This window comes from Caretta caretta, chromosome 9 (genome assembly GCF_965140235.1).
Source record: "Caretta caretta isolate rCarCar2 chromosome 9, rCarCar1.hap1, whole genome shotgun sequence".
In the NCBI taxonomy this organism is placed as follows: domain Eukaryota; kingdom Metazoa; phylum Chordata; order Testudines; family Cheloniidae; genus Caretta; species Caretta caretta.
The window spans coordinates 53,903,548-53,920,658 of NC_134214.1; the positions used below are offsets into that span (position 1 = coordinate 53,903,548).

Here is a 17,111-nt window from a genome sequence, read left to right on the forward strand (position 1 = left end):
GCTTGCTGCTCCAGCATGACATCAGGAGCGGGGAGCCAGAGCGCAGGCGCCGGGGAGGGGGAGCGAAGATACAGGAGGCAGAGAGCGGTGCTCGCCAGCATCCCCATCGCTTCGGAGCGACTCCGGCGTGTCCCGGCCCCGCCCGGCAGCTCCCTCCGCCGGCCAGCGAGCTCAGGGAAGGCAAGGAGCCGCCTCCCGCCCAGGGACCCCCTCCTGCCCCATGCCCGGCACCATGTCTGCGGGAGGAGACTTCGGGAACCCCCTGCGGAAATTCAAGCTGGTTTTTCTGGGGGAGCAGAGCGGTGAGTCTGGGGCTCGGTCCCTGGGGCGGGGGGGGGGTCCCCTTGGAGCCGGCCCCTGCCTGTGCTGCAGCCTGCGCCCCCCGTGTCCTTTGCGGCTGCGGAGGGCGGCCCCGATCCTGCGGCCGTGCCCAGGGAGCGAGGTGCGGGAGGGGGGCAGCTGTGCCGAGGGGCGCGGCTGAAAGTGACCCGGGATCAGCGCCTGGCACATTGCCCTGGTGGACTGGCTCCTGGGGAGGGCGGCTCGGGCTGCGGGACTGTGCTGCATAGGGAGGCGTCCGGGGATGGAGCTGCAATCCCTGCTCCAAGCGGAGGGCTCAGGCCAAACGGAAACCGCAGGATCAATGACCCAGTGCTAGTAAAACCGGGGTCCTGCCCAAGGGGCCTGCTCAAGAACTTTATTGTTATTTTGCATTCCCCTTTGTAGCTGAACTCCTTTCTGGTGGAGCAGGGACAGGCATCTGTCCGCAGCCCTGGGGGTGCAGAGAATTCCAGGGCTGCCCCTTTCCTGGGGTGGGTGGGTTGGTTTGTGGGGCGCGCTGGTGGCTATTGGATTGTCTCTCAAGCAGCTGGCATGTCTTAGCACATACGGGGTGGTGGGGGTTGTACTGGACAGTCTGGTGTAAAGCAGCCCTGCTGAGCTTTGTAGAAGCTGGATGTGAAAATAAAGATGAGAGGAGAAGGAGACACACCCTGATGCTTGCCAAGTGCCTGAGCTGCGGCCTCCCTTCCCCCACCCACCTATATTGATATTAAAAACCCTTCCGGGGGTGTAACAAGTTAGCAAGACCTGGCCATAAAATTATCTGTTAATATCCCCCCAGCTCACAGCCTCCTGCCAGGGAGTCTACCATCCCTGAGCCTAGCAGTGGCTCTTCTGTAACCAAACTTTGTCTGGCTCCCTGCTTCTGATGTGCCACCTGGCTGTCAAACGAAAGGCATTTGTTGCACAATATAAGGAGAGCTCACATGGAAACCTGGGAGGGTTCTGGGGCAGAGTGATTATCCTATAATGTCCTTAATGGTTTTGGTTTACAGCACTGGGGAAGAGGGAGCTGGCTCTGTATGAGACCCACATCGCATGGCTGCAGCTCATGGTTTAATTATGCTGTGCAGAGCGTGCCTTTCTGAAGGGGCGGAGGTGGGATGAGGATAAAGGTAAATGTCTGGCATTGATGACAGAGTGGATTAGATGGAGTTCCCAGCAGGAGTCTGCTTCAAGATGCTCTGTAGTCCAGATCCCTTGGCAGCGAGCAGCATGTTCAGTTTCCCTCTCTTTAGGGCTGAACTTGACTTTCCCAAGCCTGGATGATGGAACAAAAGGTTGCAGGATGCTACATGCTGCCCATCCTGCAATGCCCTCTTTATTTACGGCTTTGCTATTTCCTGTCATTTCTTTCTCATTGGTGGACAGCGTCCCAGAGCAGCTCCCCTTCCCCAGTTTGCCCCCTCCTTCAATGGGCGCACGCGTGTAGGGCTCCCAGGTGTGCAGGAGTTTCTGATTCTGACAAAGAAGATGCTGCAATGTCTAGAGAACAGTATTTGTCATATGTGCAGTAAGGGGGAGGGGAATAGAACAATCTTGTAGTGACCGGAGGGCGTGTCATGATGGAAAAGTGCAAGATGTAGCAATATGGGTTTGGGAAGGGGGGCTGGACTGCCCCAGGAGCTCAGGAATGGTGTGAAGATCATCCAGAGCTATGCATTTTTAATGATATTTTTGACTGTCTTGGATGAATGTTGTGTCACGTGGAGGAGAGACCAAATGACCGGGCTGCGTATGCACATGCAGAACCAAAACAAGAACTCCTGGCTGATGATCAGTTTTCTCATCCTTTTTCCTCCCTGCCCTGAGCTTCTCCATACTTGACCCACCCTGTGGGGGGGGGGGGGGGCAGATAAGCAAGAACAAAAGACTCTTTCCCACCTTTGTCACTTTATTAACACCCTTCACAGGGCTGTTACCAGCTATTGTTCATAGGCCTGTAGCAACTTACTTACCTTCCTCTGGGGTGTGTGGGAAGCCATGAGGGCAGTGAAGGGGTCCCTCTAAAGGGCTGACTTGTTCAGCTATCTAGCACTGAAAACCCACAGGGTGAGATTTTCAGCACTGGCCTAAGCTCCCACTGAAACCAATTGGAGTTTCCCCAGGGACTTGGGTGGGAACAGAGTCTACAGTGAGCACTTTTGAAAAACCCACTGGGGTCTCTGAAGTCATGGATTCTACACTATCAATCAGCAAAGCAGCAAATGCAGACACTCCCTCCAAATTAGCAGCTGTGCTCCCAGTGCCTGAGACCTTTGTGAGTGAATAGGGAAAGGAGACAGCTGTATATTGTTCCTTTATGTACAGAAACCATGAACTTTACTCAGACCTTTCCATTTGAGAACCCCTTACCTTCCATTTGCAGTCTCCATTATTCTTCCTCTAATGACAGACCCCACATTCTGAATATATGTGTCATTTACTTGCTGGTTCGCAAACCACAGCCTGATAGTTGCTGTCGAAAGCGCAGCTGTAATTGAAATCAGTCCGCTTTTCAATGGTATTTCATCTTTTCTTCTGTTCCCAGTGTGGAATTTCAGAGAATGGGGGACAAACTCATTAAGCTACAGTCATTGCTGACCAATTTCCAGACAAAGGCAGCCTGTGATTTGAGGTTGAGGAGTGTTACCTTGAAAGGTGCTTCTGATCTGTATAGAGAAGGTCACCAGAGAAGCTTTCACCCACATATCGGGCTGCATTGAGCTAGGTCGTCTGTATATCAAAAGTGTTGCCTTTTAAATTGCTATCTCTCTATCTAGTTGCCCATCCCCAGAGTATCTGAGCACCTTTGCCTTTTACCATTTCTATGGCATTAACGATTCCTCCAGTGCTGCATCATAAGAAAAATCAGGGGGAAAAAGTGATTTAAGTGCTCTTGCAAGAGTATCGATTGACAATCAGAGATAGTAACCATCTTCCAATAAAATATGTCTCTAAGGGGAGAAGTATATTTATCACCTCATATAGAGAGGGTGGTTTGGTTAGTTGGTTTGGTTTTTTACAGAAAAATGGTATAAAATCTGGAATGAACACTTCCAAAGCTTAACTTTGCTCCCATTATTTCTGTTTTGAAATGGTTTCTTTACAACTGTGGCAGTATTTCTATTGTTCAGATCCACATTTGCCCCAGATTTTCAAACAGGAACAGTTCATTAGAGAAACCTACTCCGTGATGTAATGTACAGAGCCTGGGCTGGCCATTTTCTTTTCTAGGCCCCCTTTTACCAAAAGCCTTTGCAAGGGTTGTAGGGTCAGGGACTACAGAATCTAAGACCTGCAGCTGCAGGGTCTTGCATGAATGATTTACATACACACATACACCCTTGTCTGACAAATCACTGTTATTCCTCTCTCAGGATAAGTCTCCCATCTGCACATTAAACAGCACATTTAGAATGTGAGCCAGGGAGAGCCATGAGAAGCAGTTGAATCAATCCTTCCTTATTGCATGCAAGTCACACCCTTGATCCCATTTCCACTGTATAAGGCCCATGAGTGGATCGGGAGTCTGATTGTGGACTGGAGGGTCTTCCACGGGCTGCTTTGGGAAACAGGAATGATTAAAATCCCCCTTTCTGTTTTCACATGAAACTTCCTATCCAGTGCATCCCAGCAGAGCCAGAGCAGGGAGATGCCCCCAAGCAGTGACTGTAGTCTGACTGAAGTGCTATTGAGCAAAGGCCGTATGAGCTCAGTTGTAACAGGGCATACAGCTGATCTAGGTCCAGCTCTCAGAAGCGTTTGAAATAAGTAGCTACATGGAGGAGGGGCAATGGTGGTTGCAAGTGACCTCCGGTGACTCCTGCAAAAGAAGTCACTGCCCTTTCCCCATCCATCTAGCATGCTGGCTACCAAGTGCCCTGTGTTCACAGGACAGAGTGCCAGGTCCTCAGCAAGTGTCCTCTCTGTCCACTCAGGAGAGGACGTGCATCCATGGGCATCTCTGCGTTAAAGGGAGATCCTGGCACTTTTGCTCAGAGGCTCTAAGGCTGATTCTGTCTGTGGTGCTGTACCAACCCCTTGTTTTCTGGGACGGGCTGTAAGACACACGACGCTCAACTGGTTGTTAAACTAGCAACAAGATTAGCTTCACACTTTCATTTCCTCCCACTGATTCTTATTTATAGTAATATTCCCATCCAGTTTTCAGGTCAGCTGTACATGCCGCCACCAGAGGAATTAGAAACCAGGTGGGCCTGATTTTGAATCCATTTACATGCCTGGGGATCAGGAGTAACTCCATGGATATCAATGGCATTACACTGGAGATCAGAATCAGGCCCATTGCATGTATAGCACTGAAAGACTCTGAGCATCTTGGTTCTAGGGCCTGGAACATTTAGAGGCTAGATGGGGCCTCAGAAAGTGTCATAATTTTTGTTACCCCCTCCTTGCAGCTTCAGCACTGGAGCGTTTGAGGCCTTTCTGCATGCTGGCAGGATCAGTAAAGCACAGTGGGTCCCATTTTCTGTTCACACTGGTTTTATACCAGTTTATCTTCATTGCCTTTCCTGAAATGACTCCTGATTTGCACCCACTTGAGAGCAGAATCCAGCCCAGTAATGTGCAATCACCTGCTTTCTGGCTTTGCATCACAAGTCAGAAATCTGTGCTTTGTGAGAATCCAGTTCCAGCATGAGCGTTGTTCTGTGCAGACTTGTGCCTCAGCTCCCCCTAACTTAGAGTCCGTTGTGCAATAACCCTGTGTGTCAGCTCTGGCATAAGAATCCCACTCCCTCACCATGGGCATTGTTCTGTCTAACCCTGTGCACTGACTCCAGGGTGAGAGTCACGTGTTCTAACCTCACGCACTGGTTCCAGTGAAGACCATGGGAGTCTTTCTTAAGAAAATGGGTTAAAGAAGACAGCTTCCTGAATAAACTGGTTGGCCCTTAGTGTGCATGGGGCAGTGGGAAGGAGCAGTGGAGAAGGGTGGGATGGTTGACGCCAAAGGTGTTCTGAGCACGTTTTTCTCCACACACTCCCTGTTTTCCTTACCTGCGGTCTTGTACATTAATTTCCTCTTCATTAAAAATCAGTTCAGCTTTCCTGGTGACACTTAGCACAGTCTGTCTCCAGCAGAGTGTCGTGGTAATTTAACATTTAGTGCCAAAGTTTTCAGGTAATGGGCAATTCCAGAAATGGGTTATAGATGCACTTTATTATAAATATCCAAACAATGAATTCACATAGTTTTCACTGCAGGTCCATTGATATGAGAACATGTGGTGTCTATGACGGATTGGCTAGTTTACTGTCTAATAGCTCCACTACCTCAAATGGAAGATGTTTGGGCACTGATAGGGTGACAGTACATAGAGGCTCCAGTCATGGTCCCATTGGGCATGCTGTACAGACCCACAGGTAAGAGCAGGCCGCTGCCCCAAAGAGCAGAATAAAGCAATACGTCTCCCCACGGGGCTACCACCACGGCTATGTGTCATTCCCTTAAGGACTGCTAACTGACGAAGCCTCTCCTGGAATGCCATTATAGCTGGAAATGTGCTTCTTGCCTGGTGCTTGCTGGTTTCTGGGGTGGGACTTACAAGATTGGACTCAGTGCAGTGATGAGCTACTTACCGTACTGTAGGTCACTTGGCGTTTTGGAGAAAATGGGGTTTCTGTGATGATCTATTGCCCGTATTTTGGCAGCTCTCATTTGTTCTATGTACCCCTAGGATTTCATTGAGTCAGCCAGAGCAGTAGTTGTGGGACATAAGATAACAAGTCCTGGGAATGGGTGGGGGGTCGAACTGACTGGCAGTAACCGTTCCTGCCACTTCTCCCTTAGTTGTTGTGAGGAGATCCAGGAATAATATTTATGCCACCATTATTTCTGAGCTGCACCATTTTTTATTTTGGCATGCTGCTCTTGGGTGAAACACCTCCTCGTTGCAAAGCCCATGCAGAGATCCAGATATACCCTCCTCCTGATCTCCTACAGCCCCACCTCTTTGCTCCTCTATCCCACCTGCAAGCTTGCCTAACTTCCCCCACACCCACATGCCCAAGTATCTTGCTAAAGGGGATGTCTCAACCTTCCCTCCTCCTTTTTTTGCATGCATGCTTTCTCGGGGAACGCGGCACATCCATGAAGACAGTACCAATGGGTTACATGTACACACACTTCCCATGTGCTAGCACTCTCACCATTAGTTTGGCAGCCCCATAGGGCAGGGGCTGTCATTTTGTTGTGGGTTTGTACAGCACCTAGCACCATGGCATCCTCCTGGTCCATGCCGGGGGCTCCTAGGTGCTACGGGAATGCAAATGACAAATAATAATAAACTCCTTGTCATAGGGTTGCTGGTCCCTGGGAGCAGGCCAGGCCCAGTGCCCCTGTGTCAGAGCAGGTGGGCTAGTGGAGCCGATTAAAGGGGGCAGGGCTACACCTGGGCCTATAAAGGCCTGGCAGAGGGCAGGAAGGAAGAGGAGGAGTCATTGGGGCAGACTGTCCCTGGGAAGAAGCGGGGTGCTCATCCTTCGATAGGTCCCTGGAGCAAGAGGCCAGGTGCTCAGGACGGTAGCCCTGGGGCTAGTGTTCCAGCAAGGGAGCAGAGTTGCCTGGGACTGGGGAGCTGCAACAAGTAGGATCAGCAGAGATCCCTGGGAGGGGAGGCTTTGACAGCCTAGGACAAAGGGTGAGCTAAGGGACTGCTCCTGTTTGTTTTGTTCACTTATGTTTGGATGCTAAAGGAGGCTGGCTGTGGTAGCGTATGCTTAGAAGCTGAGAGAAGTCCTCATGAATAGCCAGTGGCATTCTGAATGCTTGCCCTTCGCTTGTGCTCACATCCATTCTCTGCTTGCTTTCCACAGGCTGTCCTGTGTTCAATTTTACTGACCACAGATGGGCCTGGGAAGTGAACATGTGACGATTGGTGGGACTGTAATGTTTTTCTTTGTACATGTGAGCGCTCCTGTCAGAAGCAGCCGTGCACTAATCCACTGGAGGAAAAGAAATGTAACCCTGCGGTTGAGGCTTGCATGTAGAAGGAATCCTGGGAGAGTGGCAGACAGCTTAGCTGCACCCAGGTCACCTGCAGGCAGAGATCAGTGGGAGGAATCCAAGACGTGTTCTTGGTGCTGTTTCAAACACTGTTGTTAGTTATATGGCAGCAATACTGGGGGGAAGTTCTCCCATAACTCCTGGAACCCTAGAAACCACTGTGCTGAGAGAAAATGGTGCAAACCCTGAGAATGCCGCTGGGAGAGAATCTACGTGTTGGTAATCTTCCTCTTTTGGGGTCTTATTGAATGAACCTGCTCAGGGTCGTAAACCAGCAGGTGGAAATACTTCGGTAAGAAACTGGACTGTAACAATGGATATAGCTCAGTGGCTTGAGCATTGGCCTGCTAAACCCAGGGTTGTGAGTTCAATCCTTGAGGGGGCCATTTAGGGATCTGGGGCAAAAATTGGGGATTGGTCCTGCTTTGAGCAGGGGGTTGGACTAGATGACCTCCTGAGGTCCCTTCCAACCTCGATATTCTATGTTACTTGAATGCTGGGCGCTGGTACATAGCAGTGCAAAACTCCTGCAACATTTGCAGTTGCTGGATGATAGATGGTCTCTTGTATTTGACATTCTGCAATAAAATATGATAGTTTGGTCTCTCTGTGGTTATTTAGCTCATTGAGCAACACTGGGCATTTGGTTAAATGTCTTGTCCTTGTCAATCATTTGACCAAATGATTAGTTCTTAGTCACTTGACCATGTGACTAGTTTGAGGGAAAGTTGGTAGTACACGTATCAACTCCACTGCATAACAATCAACCCCAAAGTTCTGTTTGATTTCATCTGACACCCTTCTTTTACTCCTTGTCATGCCATATTAGGCTCCCATGAGAAAGCCCTGTCTCCTGCACAGAGGCACTTCAAACCCTTGCTGAGGGCCAGCCCATTGTTCCCAAGGAGCAGGGCTGTTGAGGGCCCTCAGAGAAGCTATGGGGGAGTGGTCATTTAGGTAACCTGGGCCATGTCTGTTCAGAGCCTTATAATAGGGACAGAGACCTCCAACATCACTGGATCTGTAGGGAGCCAGTGGAGTGAGAGGAATGCATGGGAACCTGTCACCTCTCCTAGCACTGCAGGAGTAGGACAGAGGAAAGAACTAATCTTGTGGAACTCCCCAGGGAAGGTATCTGGGGGGAGAGGAGTCCAGCACTCCCATCTGTGGGTAGCCTTTGAGAAAGGATTTCCCTGGAGATGGGAGAAAAGGGACCCAAGAATGGAAGGAGAAGAGTAAGGGGAAATGGGCAGGAGCAGCGGAAATGCCCTATAAGTCTGTGTGTGTGTGTGGGCGGGGGGCACAGGCACCCAAACCATAGCCTCACAGTGCCCCTTCCCCCGAGACCCCACTCCCGTGCTGTCTATCCCCTCAACCCCCCGAGACCTCGCTCTCTGCTCGCTCCTCTTTGCCCCCCTTGCTCGTGCTTACGGCTGGTAGAAAGTGGGAGGGCCATGGCCCTCTGCTCCCCCTTCCACCCTCTCCTCCCCATTCCAGAGCCCCTGGAAATGGTCATTGCAACATGGCAGAGAGCCAGGGCTAGACAATGATGGATGTGGGGAGTGGGAATGGGGGAATGAAAGGAGAAGAGAAAACTGCAGACAGAGCTGAGAAAAGAGGCAAGAAAAGGAATATTGGAGAGAAGGGACTCGCGCAGAATGAAAGAAAAGGGGGACAAACAAATGGAGGTAGGGAAAAGGCAAGAAAATACCTATGGCAGAGAGGTCAGTGAGTTTAACTTTCATTTATTTATGAGCCTTTATTTTATGGCCTTTCCTTGGCAGACAGCCTGTGTTTATGTAGGCTTGGCGGAAAGAAATGGGATGGCTATTTCGGGCCCTTATGTTATATTAATATGGCTTGCTGCTCTGGGTATGGGAGAACAAGACAAGGAAAATACCATAACATTCACTTCTGGTGGGTAGGGACCTGGTGGCCCTCAGATTCTCCCACTTTATGACAGAGCTTTACCTTGAAACTCTGAAATGCTGACAAGTAGGCATGGTCCCAAGCACAGCGGCTTTACGGAAAATGAGTTTGACTTTGGAAGAGCCTTCTGTCTGAGCTTCCCCCCAGTTCCTGTGGCCTGTCCTGGGCACAGGAGAAAGTAGTCCAGGATTGCCAGCTCCAAGAGTCCACAAATCATATCAGGCCACTAAAAAAATCACCAATTGGCTTAAAAACTCAGGGATCCAAAGGGGGACATGGAACAGAGAACCTCTGATAGTGCCCACTGCTCCTCAAAGGCATCTGAGGAGTCAGTGGACACTGCCCAGAGGAATTCTGCCCAGAGGTGTGATTGGATGAAGGATCGGAAATAGGCCCCACGGTCACAGAGCAACCCCTTCATCCAGCTTCCTGATATGATGGACAGCCATCTTGGACAGCACCAGGAGGAGGTTGACAAGGAGGTCCTGTGACTTCATGGGGCCGTAGATGGGTGTGCATGAATCAGGAGGTGTGGGGAAAAGTGCATCCAGAACTTCAGTATGAGGTTCTAGAGGATCCGGAAGAGTGTCTGCAGCCTGACATGCTCCACATAGATATGCACCAGGGTCTCCCTTTCACTGCAGAAAGAACAGGTGTCAGGCAGTTCGTGACCGGTGCCACGTACATACTCATGCTTACGGCTCTGTGGAGGAGCTGCCCACTAATATCCCTGGCGGCTATGGAACCATGGTAGGGCACAGACTGGCCCACCAGGGTCTCTTGCCCTTCAAGTGGTTGGACCTGTTGCCACGGGGTGGGACATGAGGTCAAGGAAGTGGCTTGTCTGAAGCCTGAGCACGTACAGGCCATCTGATATCATTCAGTGACATGTTGGAGAGGCATGTGGGTGGGGGGGCCGATAACAGGTGCCAGGGGCAGCAACCTCCCCCAGGGTACATGCGAGTATTTCAGTGCAGCGAGACATCTTGGGGCCCTACCGAAGGCCTGGTGTTCCAAGCCCTGAGTGCTGACCATTACCTCCCTGGAAGGCACATTGTGAACGAGGCAGACAGACTGCAGGAAGAGAAAGAAGGGTGCCATGGTGATGGCAGTTGAATGCTGCCCTGGAGAACTGGGTCCTCCCCCTCTCTGACACAGATTTCCTGTGTTACGCTGGGCACGTCACTTAGCCAAGACTTTTCACAAGTGCTCACCAATTTTGTGTTCTTCATTTTCTGGGGGCCTGATGTGAGACCTGGGATGTGCTTTGCAGAAGTGCTGAGCACTCACAGCTGCAACTAAAGTCGATGGGAGCTGTGCTGTGCAAATACAAAGTGCTATAGAATGCTGAGTACTCTGAAAAACCAGGTCCAAGGCATCACAGATTGGACACCCAAAGTTAGTGGATACTTTTGGCCTTAATCTCATGGGCCTCAATGCCCCACCTGTATAATGGGGATGGTAGTACGCCATCCTCTCACGGGGGTGTTGGGAAAAGAAAGGGTCGGTCCTCGGGCTGGTTTTGTTCAATATCTTCATAAATGATCTGGAGGATGGTGTGGATTGCACCCTCAGCAAGTTTGCAGATAACACTAAACTGGGAGGAGAGGTAGATACGCTGGAGGGTAGGGGTAGGATACAGAGGGACCTAGACAAATTAGAGGATTGGGCCAAAAGAAATCTGATGAGGTTCAACAAGGACAAGTGCAGAGTCCTGCACTTAGGACGGAAGAATCCCATGCACCGCTACAGACTAGGGACCGAATGGCTAGGCAGCAGTTCTGCAGAAAAGGATCTAGGGGTTACAGTGGACGAGAAGCTGGATATGAGTCAACAGTGTGCCCTTGTTGCCAAGAAAGCCAATGGCATTCTGGGCTGTATAATTAGGGACATTGCCAGCAGATCGAGGGACGTGATCGTTCCCCTCTATTCGACATTGGTGAGGCCTCATCTGGAGTGCTATGTCCAGTTTTGGGCCCCACACTACAAGAAGGATGTGGAAAAATTGGAAAACGTCCAGCAGAGGGCAACAAAAATGATTAGGGGACTGGAACACATGACTTATGAGGAGAGGCTGAGGGAACTGGGATTGTTTAGTCTGCAAAAGAGGAATGAGGGGGGATTTGATAGCTGCTTTCAACTACCTGAAAGAGGGTTCCAAAGAGGATGGCTCTAGACTGTTCTCAATGGTAGCAGATGACAGAACGAGGAGTAATGGTCTCAAGTTGCAGTGGAGGAGGTTTAGGTTGGATATTAGGAAAAACTTTTTCACTAGGAGGGTGGTGAAACACTGGAATGCGTTACCTAGGGAGGTGGTGGAATCTCCTTCCTTAGAGGTTTTTAAGGTCAGGCTTGACAAAGCCCTGGTTGGGACGATTTAGTTGGGGATTGGTCCTGCTTTGAGCAGGGGGTTGGACTAGATGACCTCCTGAGGTCCCTTCCAACCCTGATATTCTATGATTCATGTCTGTGAAGCAGTCAGGTACTTTCATGATAGCGCCATAGGGAAGCCCAGAAAGAAATTAATCATTTTGTTTGCAGAGCAGGGTTTGCATAGTGGGAAACAAATAAAACCGGGGCCACATGTTCAATACCAATGAGACAACAAACTACTGAGTAGCTGCTTGCTCAGTGATCACAGTCCAGCCTATGCACTGAATGAGGCAGGGATTCCATGGAAAAAGTGCTGGTGATCATGTGACAAAAGACTGGGGCACTGGCTTAGGATGTGGGGACTCAGGTTTAATTCCCTCCTCTGCCATGAACTTCCTGTGTGACCTTTGGATATGCTGCTTAGCACCTCAGTTTGCTGTCCCACAAAGCATGGTTAATAATGCTTCCCTATCTTCCTGGGATATTATGAGAATAAAGACACTAAAGATTTTGCAGTGCTTTGAGATCCATGGAGGAAAAGTGTGATACAAGAAATAGCTGTTGTGCAGCCCTAATAATGTGCTTTTTTTAAGTGAATCTTTTGTGTGTGATTACACAGCATATTCCTAGCATCTCCTCACTAAGGAATCTAATGAATGAAGTTTTCAAATTACCATGCAGTTTAACTGCCCTTCCACTCTCTGTGGATTTATGTGGTGTCCCTTGGTTTGGTTGATGGTTATCCTCACTAGGTATCTGTGCTAGAAGAAGTTCTGACATGGCCTTTGTCAATTCATGAGCTTTTCACAGTCATTTCCTATTTCCACCAGAGCTCATGCATCTGCAGTTATGTGGTTGGACTTCTTGATCTTCCCTTGAGGACATTTGTTCCTTGGTTGTTTGTAGGAAGTGACTCTTGGGGTAGAAAAATTGTCCTTGGCGCTACTCTTTCCCCTGTATCTCTTGTCTCTGCCATTTCATAGCAGTGGTTGTCTTCCTGGCCCAGGAGTTTAGGGGTTCGGAAGTCTAAACTGTTTGGAGGGTCGGAGTTTCATGGGGGGGAAGAGAAGTCACATGGCTGGGGGGGAAGGGGTGCCAAAGGTTCAGATAAGCTGCAGATAAACATTTAAACTCTGGGGTGATTCTCTGAATCCCACCCAAACTTCGGCCCTTCTGGGGGTCACCAGTTCTGTGTAGGAGCCAGCCCCTGTTGTGCTGTTTCAGGGGAGCTGCAGAGCTCTGAGTGTTCATGCCAGTACACCCGTGTTGCTGGTCAGGAGCCGAGCACGGTGGTTCTGTTTGTTCTTCCTGACCTCTCTGGCTTACTCGCACGCTTCGCTGGTAGTTGGCAGGCATCCGTGAGAGTGCTGCTCTGCCGTAGGTGCTGGAACTCAGGGTGCGTGGGGTGCTGCAGCACCCCCTGACTTGCAGTGGTTTCCATTATATCCAGGGTTTACAGTTTGGTTCAGTGGTTCTCAGCACCCCCGTTATCAAAATTGTTCTAGCACCCATGCGCTCCGGATGTGTTCCCCTGCCACTAGGATTGCATGTGAAACCTTAAAAAGGTCAGTGCTGAACAACAAACCAGTCAGGAGGCTTTTGCCCCAAGACCGACTACAGGCGTTGCTGGGAGCTGGCGGAGCTATGTGAAATGGGTGGGAAGCCAAGAGGGGCCCGGTACACTGTGTTCATACCCTGGCCACACACCCCACCCCAAGGACAAAGGAGTCAGCTGAATATTGCTTTGCAGTCCCAGAAGCTCCCGCCTCCTACAGTCGGCCCACCTACCCAGCCACTGTCTCCCTCTTTCCAGCGAGATCTTGTCCCAGAAGATGCCCCGGGAGCAGAGCTCTCCTGCGGGCTGTCTGGCTCTGCAGGCATTGGTAGGCGTGATGTATGCTCCAGCTGCCCAAGCATCGCTATTTTAGAAGTGCAGACATGGACAGGACTGGCTCCACTCAACAGGGGAACCAGGATGGTTTTTAATTATACATCAAGATGCTTGATGGTTCCCTTTCTCATTTCATTCGCTCAGTCTGTTGGATTTTTCTCTTTTCTTTGTACCAGCTTTTCTTGTTTCCATCTCTCTCATCTTGTTAGTAACTGATCTTCCCCCTTCTTATGTTCCCTTCCCTCCCCCACCTCCCATTCTTCCTTAACTCTTGTGTCTCTGTCAGTTTGGACTCCTCCTTTTCATGTAATCCCCTTGGAATCCAAGTCCCCTCCCATGCATGCAGAAGGCAATTAGAATAGGAGCCGGCTTACATGCCGTTTTTTAATTTTGCTCCTTCAAATAACTCTGGTGCACCCTGATGTTTGGGAAGATGATAGCCTAGCAGCTCCGCATAGGGCTGGATGCTGCATAAGCTTCCCTCAAATAGCTCAGCCAATACGCTTGAATCCTGAGCTGCAATACACCCAGTTACTTGCATCCTTAGTCCTGTCCCAGCTCTGCCACGGCACCTCAATCTTCACCTCCAGGAGTGCCCTGTGGTTCCAATCCAGCATCTTCACGTGGCTCGCTCCTGACCCCCAGTGCCGATCTCAAGACAACCCCTGAGCAGAGATTGTCGAGTGTGCCAGGTTGGTTGGTTGAGCTGAGACCACTGGTCTCATTTCATTTGTGAACGAAGCCAGAGTGGAGCCCAGCTGAGTAAAGACAGCGCACCGGCCCTTCCATCAAACTTCCATTGCTGCTTTTTCAGTGAGGGGCCTCTGCAGTCTTCCAGCATGCCAGGATACCACCCCCTGGTGCCCCAGGGCAGATGCGGAGCAACGGCTAGCAGGCATTTCCTGGTATAACCCCCTCCCCTCAGGCAGTGAGATCGGGGGATGCTTTCTGAGCATCCGCCTGTACTGCAAATACCACATGCTCAGGAGAGGAAGTGGGGTCTGGTGGGTCTGGTGCTGAACTGGGACTCAGGAGATCTAGATTACAGTCCCAGCTCCATAACAGACTCCCTTGGGCAAGTCACATCATCTCACTTGTACCTTGGTTCCCAATCTGTAAACTGGGGAAAACAATACAGCACCCAGCACAACGGGGCCCCATACTGCTGCCAGTGATACAAGCCCTTTGTCTGTTCAGAGAGTGCAGCGCAGGGACAGTCACTACGTGCCATGCCTGTGGATAGATCCGGAACGTGTCGGATTGTTCTGATAGTCCTTTCACGTCCAGAAGGCTCAGCCCTGCTCTCCTGTGTGCACCATGGTCCAGTGACACCATGGCCCAAGAACCGCTGCTTTGTCCTTAGCTTGGGAACCCAGGCTTTCAAGGGGACAAAAGCAAGGTCATCCTGCGTAGCACTTACAGCCCACCATGCATCCCGTTTTCCAAGCCTTGCCCTGTCACTGGGGATTCTCTCCTGCTCTAGCAGTAGCTCAGTAACCATTGAGCACAAGTTGGCCCATACAATGGCCTTGTTTGCCCTCTGGACTAGGAACCTTCTGGTACCATCCTTTGGGTGCCTGGGGCCCACTACTGATTCTGCATACTCACCGCCTGTGTTGGGAAACTGACCCTGTGTGGAGTTTAGTTGGTGAGTGGAATCCTAACAATGCGTTGGCTGTAATTACCCTCATTTTTAATAACCACCGGAGGCTATCAGGAAACCTTGCAGACTAACTGGACGGTGCCTGGGGGAATATCACAAAGGGGCTGCCAATCAGCAACACTGACTAGTCTCCCTGGGAAGAGAAGGACTGAAAGGAAACTAAAGGGGCCAAAGAGAAGAAACAGCCTTGCAATACACATGCCAAACTGCCTCCTGCTTGAGAAGTTTTTAAATAGTGTCTCTAAGAGGAAAAATGAGTCACTCTTGTTGGTCTCTGCCCAATGCCATTTTATACCTATGCATAGAAGATTTCTGATGCTAGGAGGTCTCCTCTTGTGACATCAGAACCACACGGCTGTAGAAGACGGTGCCACCTGGTGCTTCCATTGCTGCTATGCTATTGGGTTCTCTTTAGCATGTTCTCTGGGTTGCGCCATCCCTGCATAGTCCAGAACCTCCAGCAGCTCCCACTGAAGTGAATGAGAGCTCGGGTGGCTCAGCACTTCTGAGGCTAGGTTTGTACTTCCAGTGGTTTGTAGAGTACAGACACCACATGCCCAGTGAGTGTGGGTGTAAATAGCAGTGTAATGCGGTGAGACATGGCTCAGGTGAGTAGAGCAGAGTGCCCTACATGCCCAAGATGTGCCTCCCACACCTACGCTTATATTTTTAGCAGTGTGATGTCCCACTGCAGTGAAAGGTTCCAACAGCGGGGAAAGGAGCTGCTGGAGCTTTTCCCTGCTGCCTCCTCCCTACCAGAACCTTTCCCTGCAGCGTGAAGCTATGCACCATAGATGCAACCTGCCTTTCATCACAGCATGTAGGTACATGTGTAGTGCCTGTACTCTACAGGCTGACCTAAGTGTAGACAGTCTGCATGTCAGGTGCCTAATTTAGATGCTGAAACAGATTGATGAGCCTCAATGTAAGGCCTGTTTAAAAAAAAATCTATGGGACATTTTCCAACTGGTTCTAAGATTTAGAGTCTCAAAAATGGGGGTTCTCACGAGCATCCAGATATAGTCTGAGGTTGGTGCTCATCTCCCTGGATGAAATCCTGCCCCCCCCCCACCCCCCAGTGCATGGGTAATTACAAGATTTCCAGGAACATGGTGCATAGATCCTCTGCCCTGGGACAAATGTCCATCTCTAAGAGTAAGTTGTTTTCTGGATCTGTATTTGACAGTGACTCTCCCATGTCTAAGTTGTATTTATTTACATTGTTTACCAGAATGATTTAAGTCCTCACAAGACACTCTAAGCATGTGAGCAATTCTGGTGAAGGCAATGGGACTACTTGGGTGGATAATGACCTTATCTGTAAATGTTTTCAGGATTGGGGCTTTATAATGTTCTGTACTGTCATGCCCTTAAAAATGTGTTGTCTACTTATTTTGTCATCCCTGGCTTTGTCACAGTAGCTTGTGGGTTCTGGGGATCGTGTCTTGCCCAATGTAACACAAAGGAAATGAAATGCAAAGAGAGTCATTTTTCAAAATTATTTCAAAATTCACCATGCTCCCACAAGTAAACTGATGGTTAGGAATGGGGAATAAAGCTTTGCCAGCAGAGTGCTGGGAAATACATCATCAGTATGGACACTTGCAAGTACCATGCAACGGCGAGGTTTGGGCTCCCAATTCTGTTGGCTGTTCCCTTTCATGTGTCAAGAGAAAACCAAGCACTGAGGCCTGCTAGTTGGTATCTGTGCTCCTCTGCAGGGACACAGTAGCTTATAGGCTCTTCAGAAGCACTCATTGAAACCGTGTGTGTGTGTGTGTGTGTGTGTGTGTGTAACTGCGTGTCCAGTGAGGCTCTCGATTCCCAGCTATCTGCAGGTAACACAGGCAAATCTGGTTGAAAATGCATCCCGCTGAAAGCCAGCTATGTGTTTGCATGTGTGT

General features: G+C 50.0%; 1 protein-coding gene across 1 annotated transcript in view; it reads left to right on the forward strand.

Annotated features, from left to right (window-relative positions):
* RAB6B (RAB6B, member RAS oncogene family) overlaps nt 1-17,111 on the forward strand; it is a 126,651-nt gene continuing 109,540 nt past the window's right edge. Inside the window, 2 exon segments of the mRNA XM_048864737.1 lie at nt 1-171; nt 173-302. Coding sequence (XP_048720694.1) covers nt 16-171; nt 173-302 — 286 coding nt within the window. The 5' untranslated portion in view covers nt 1-15.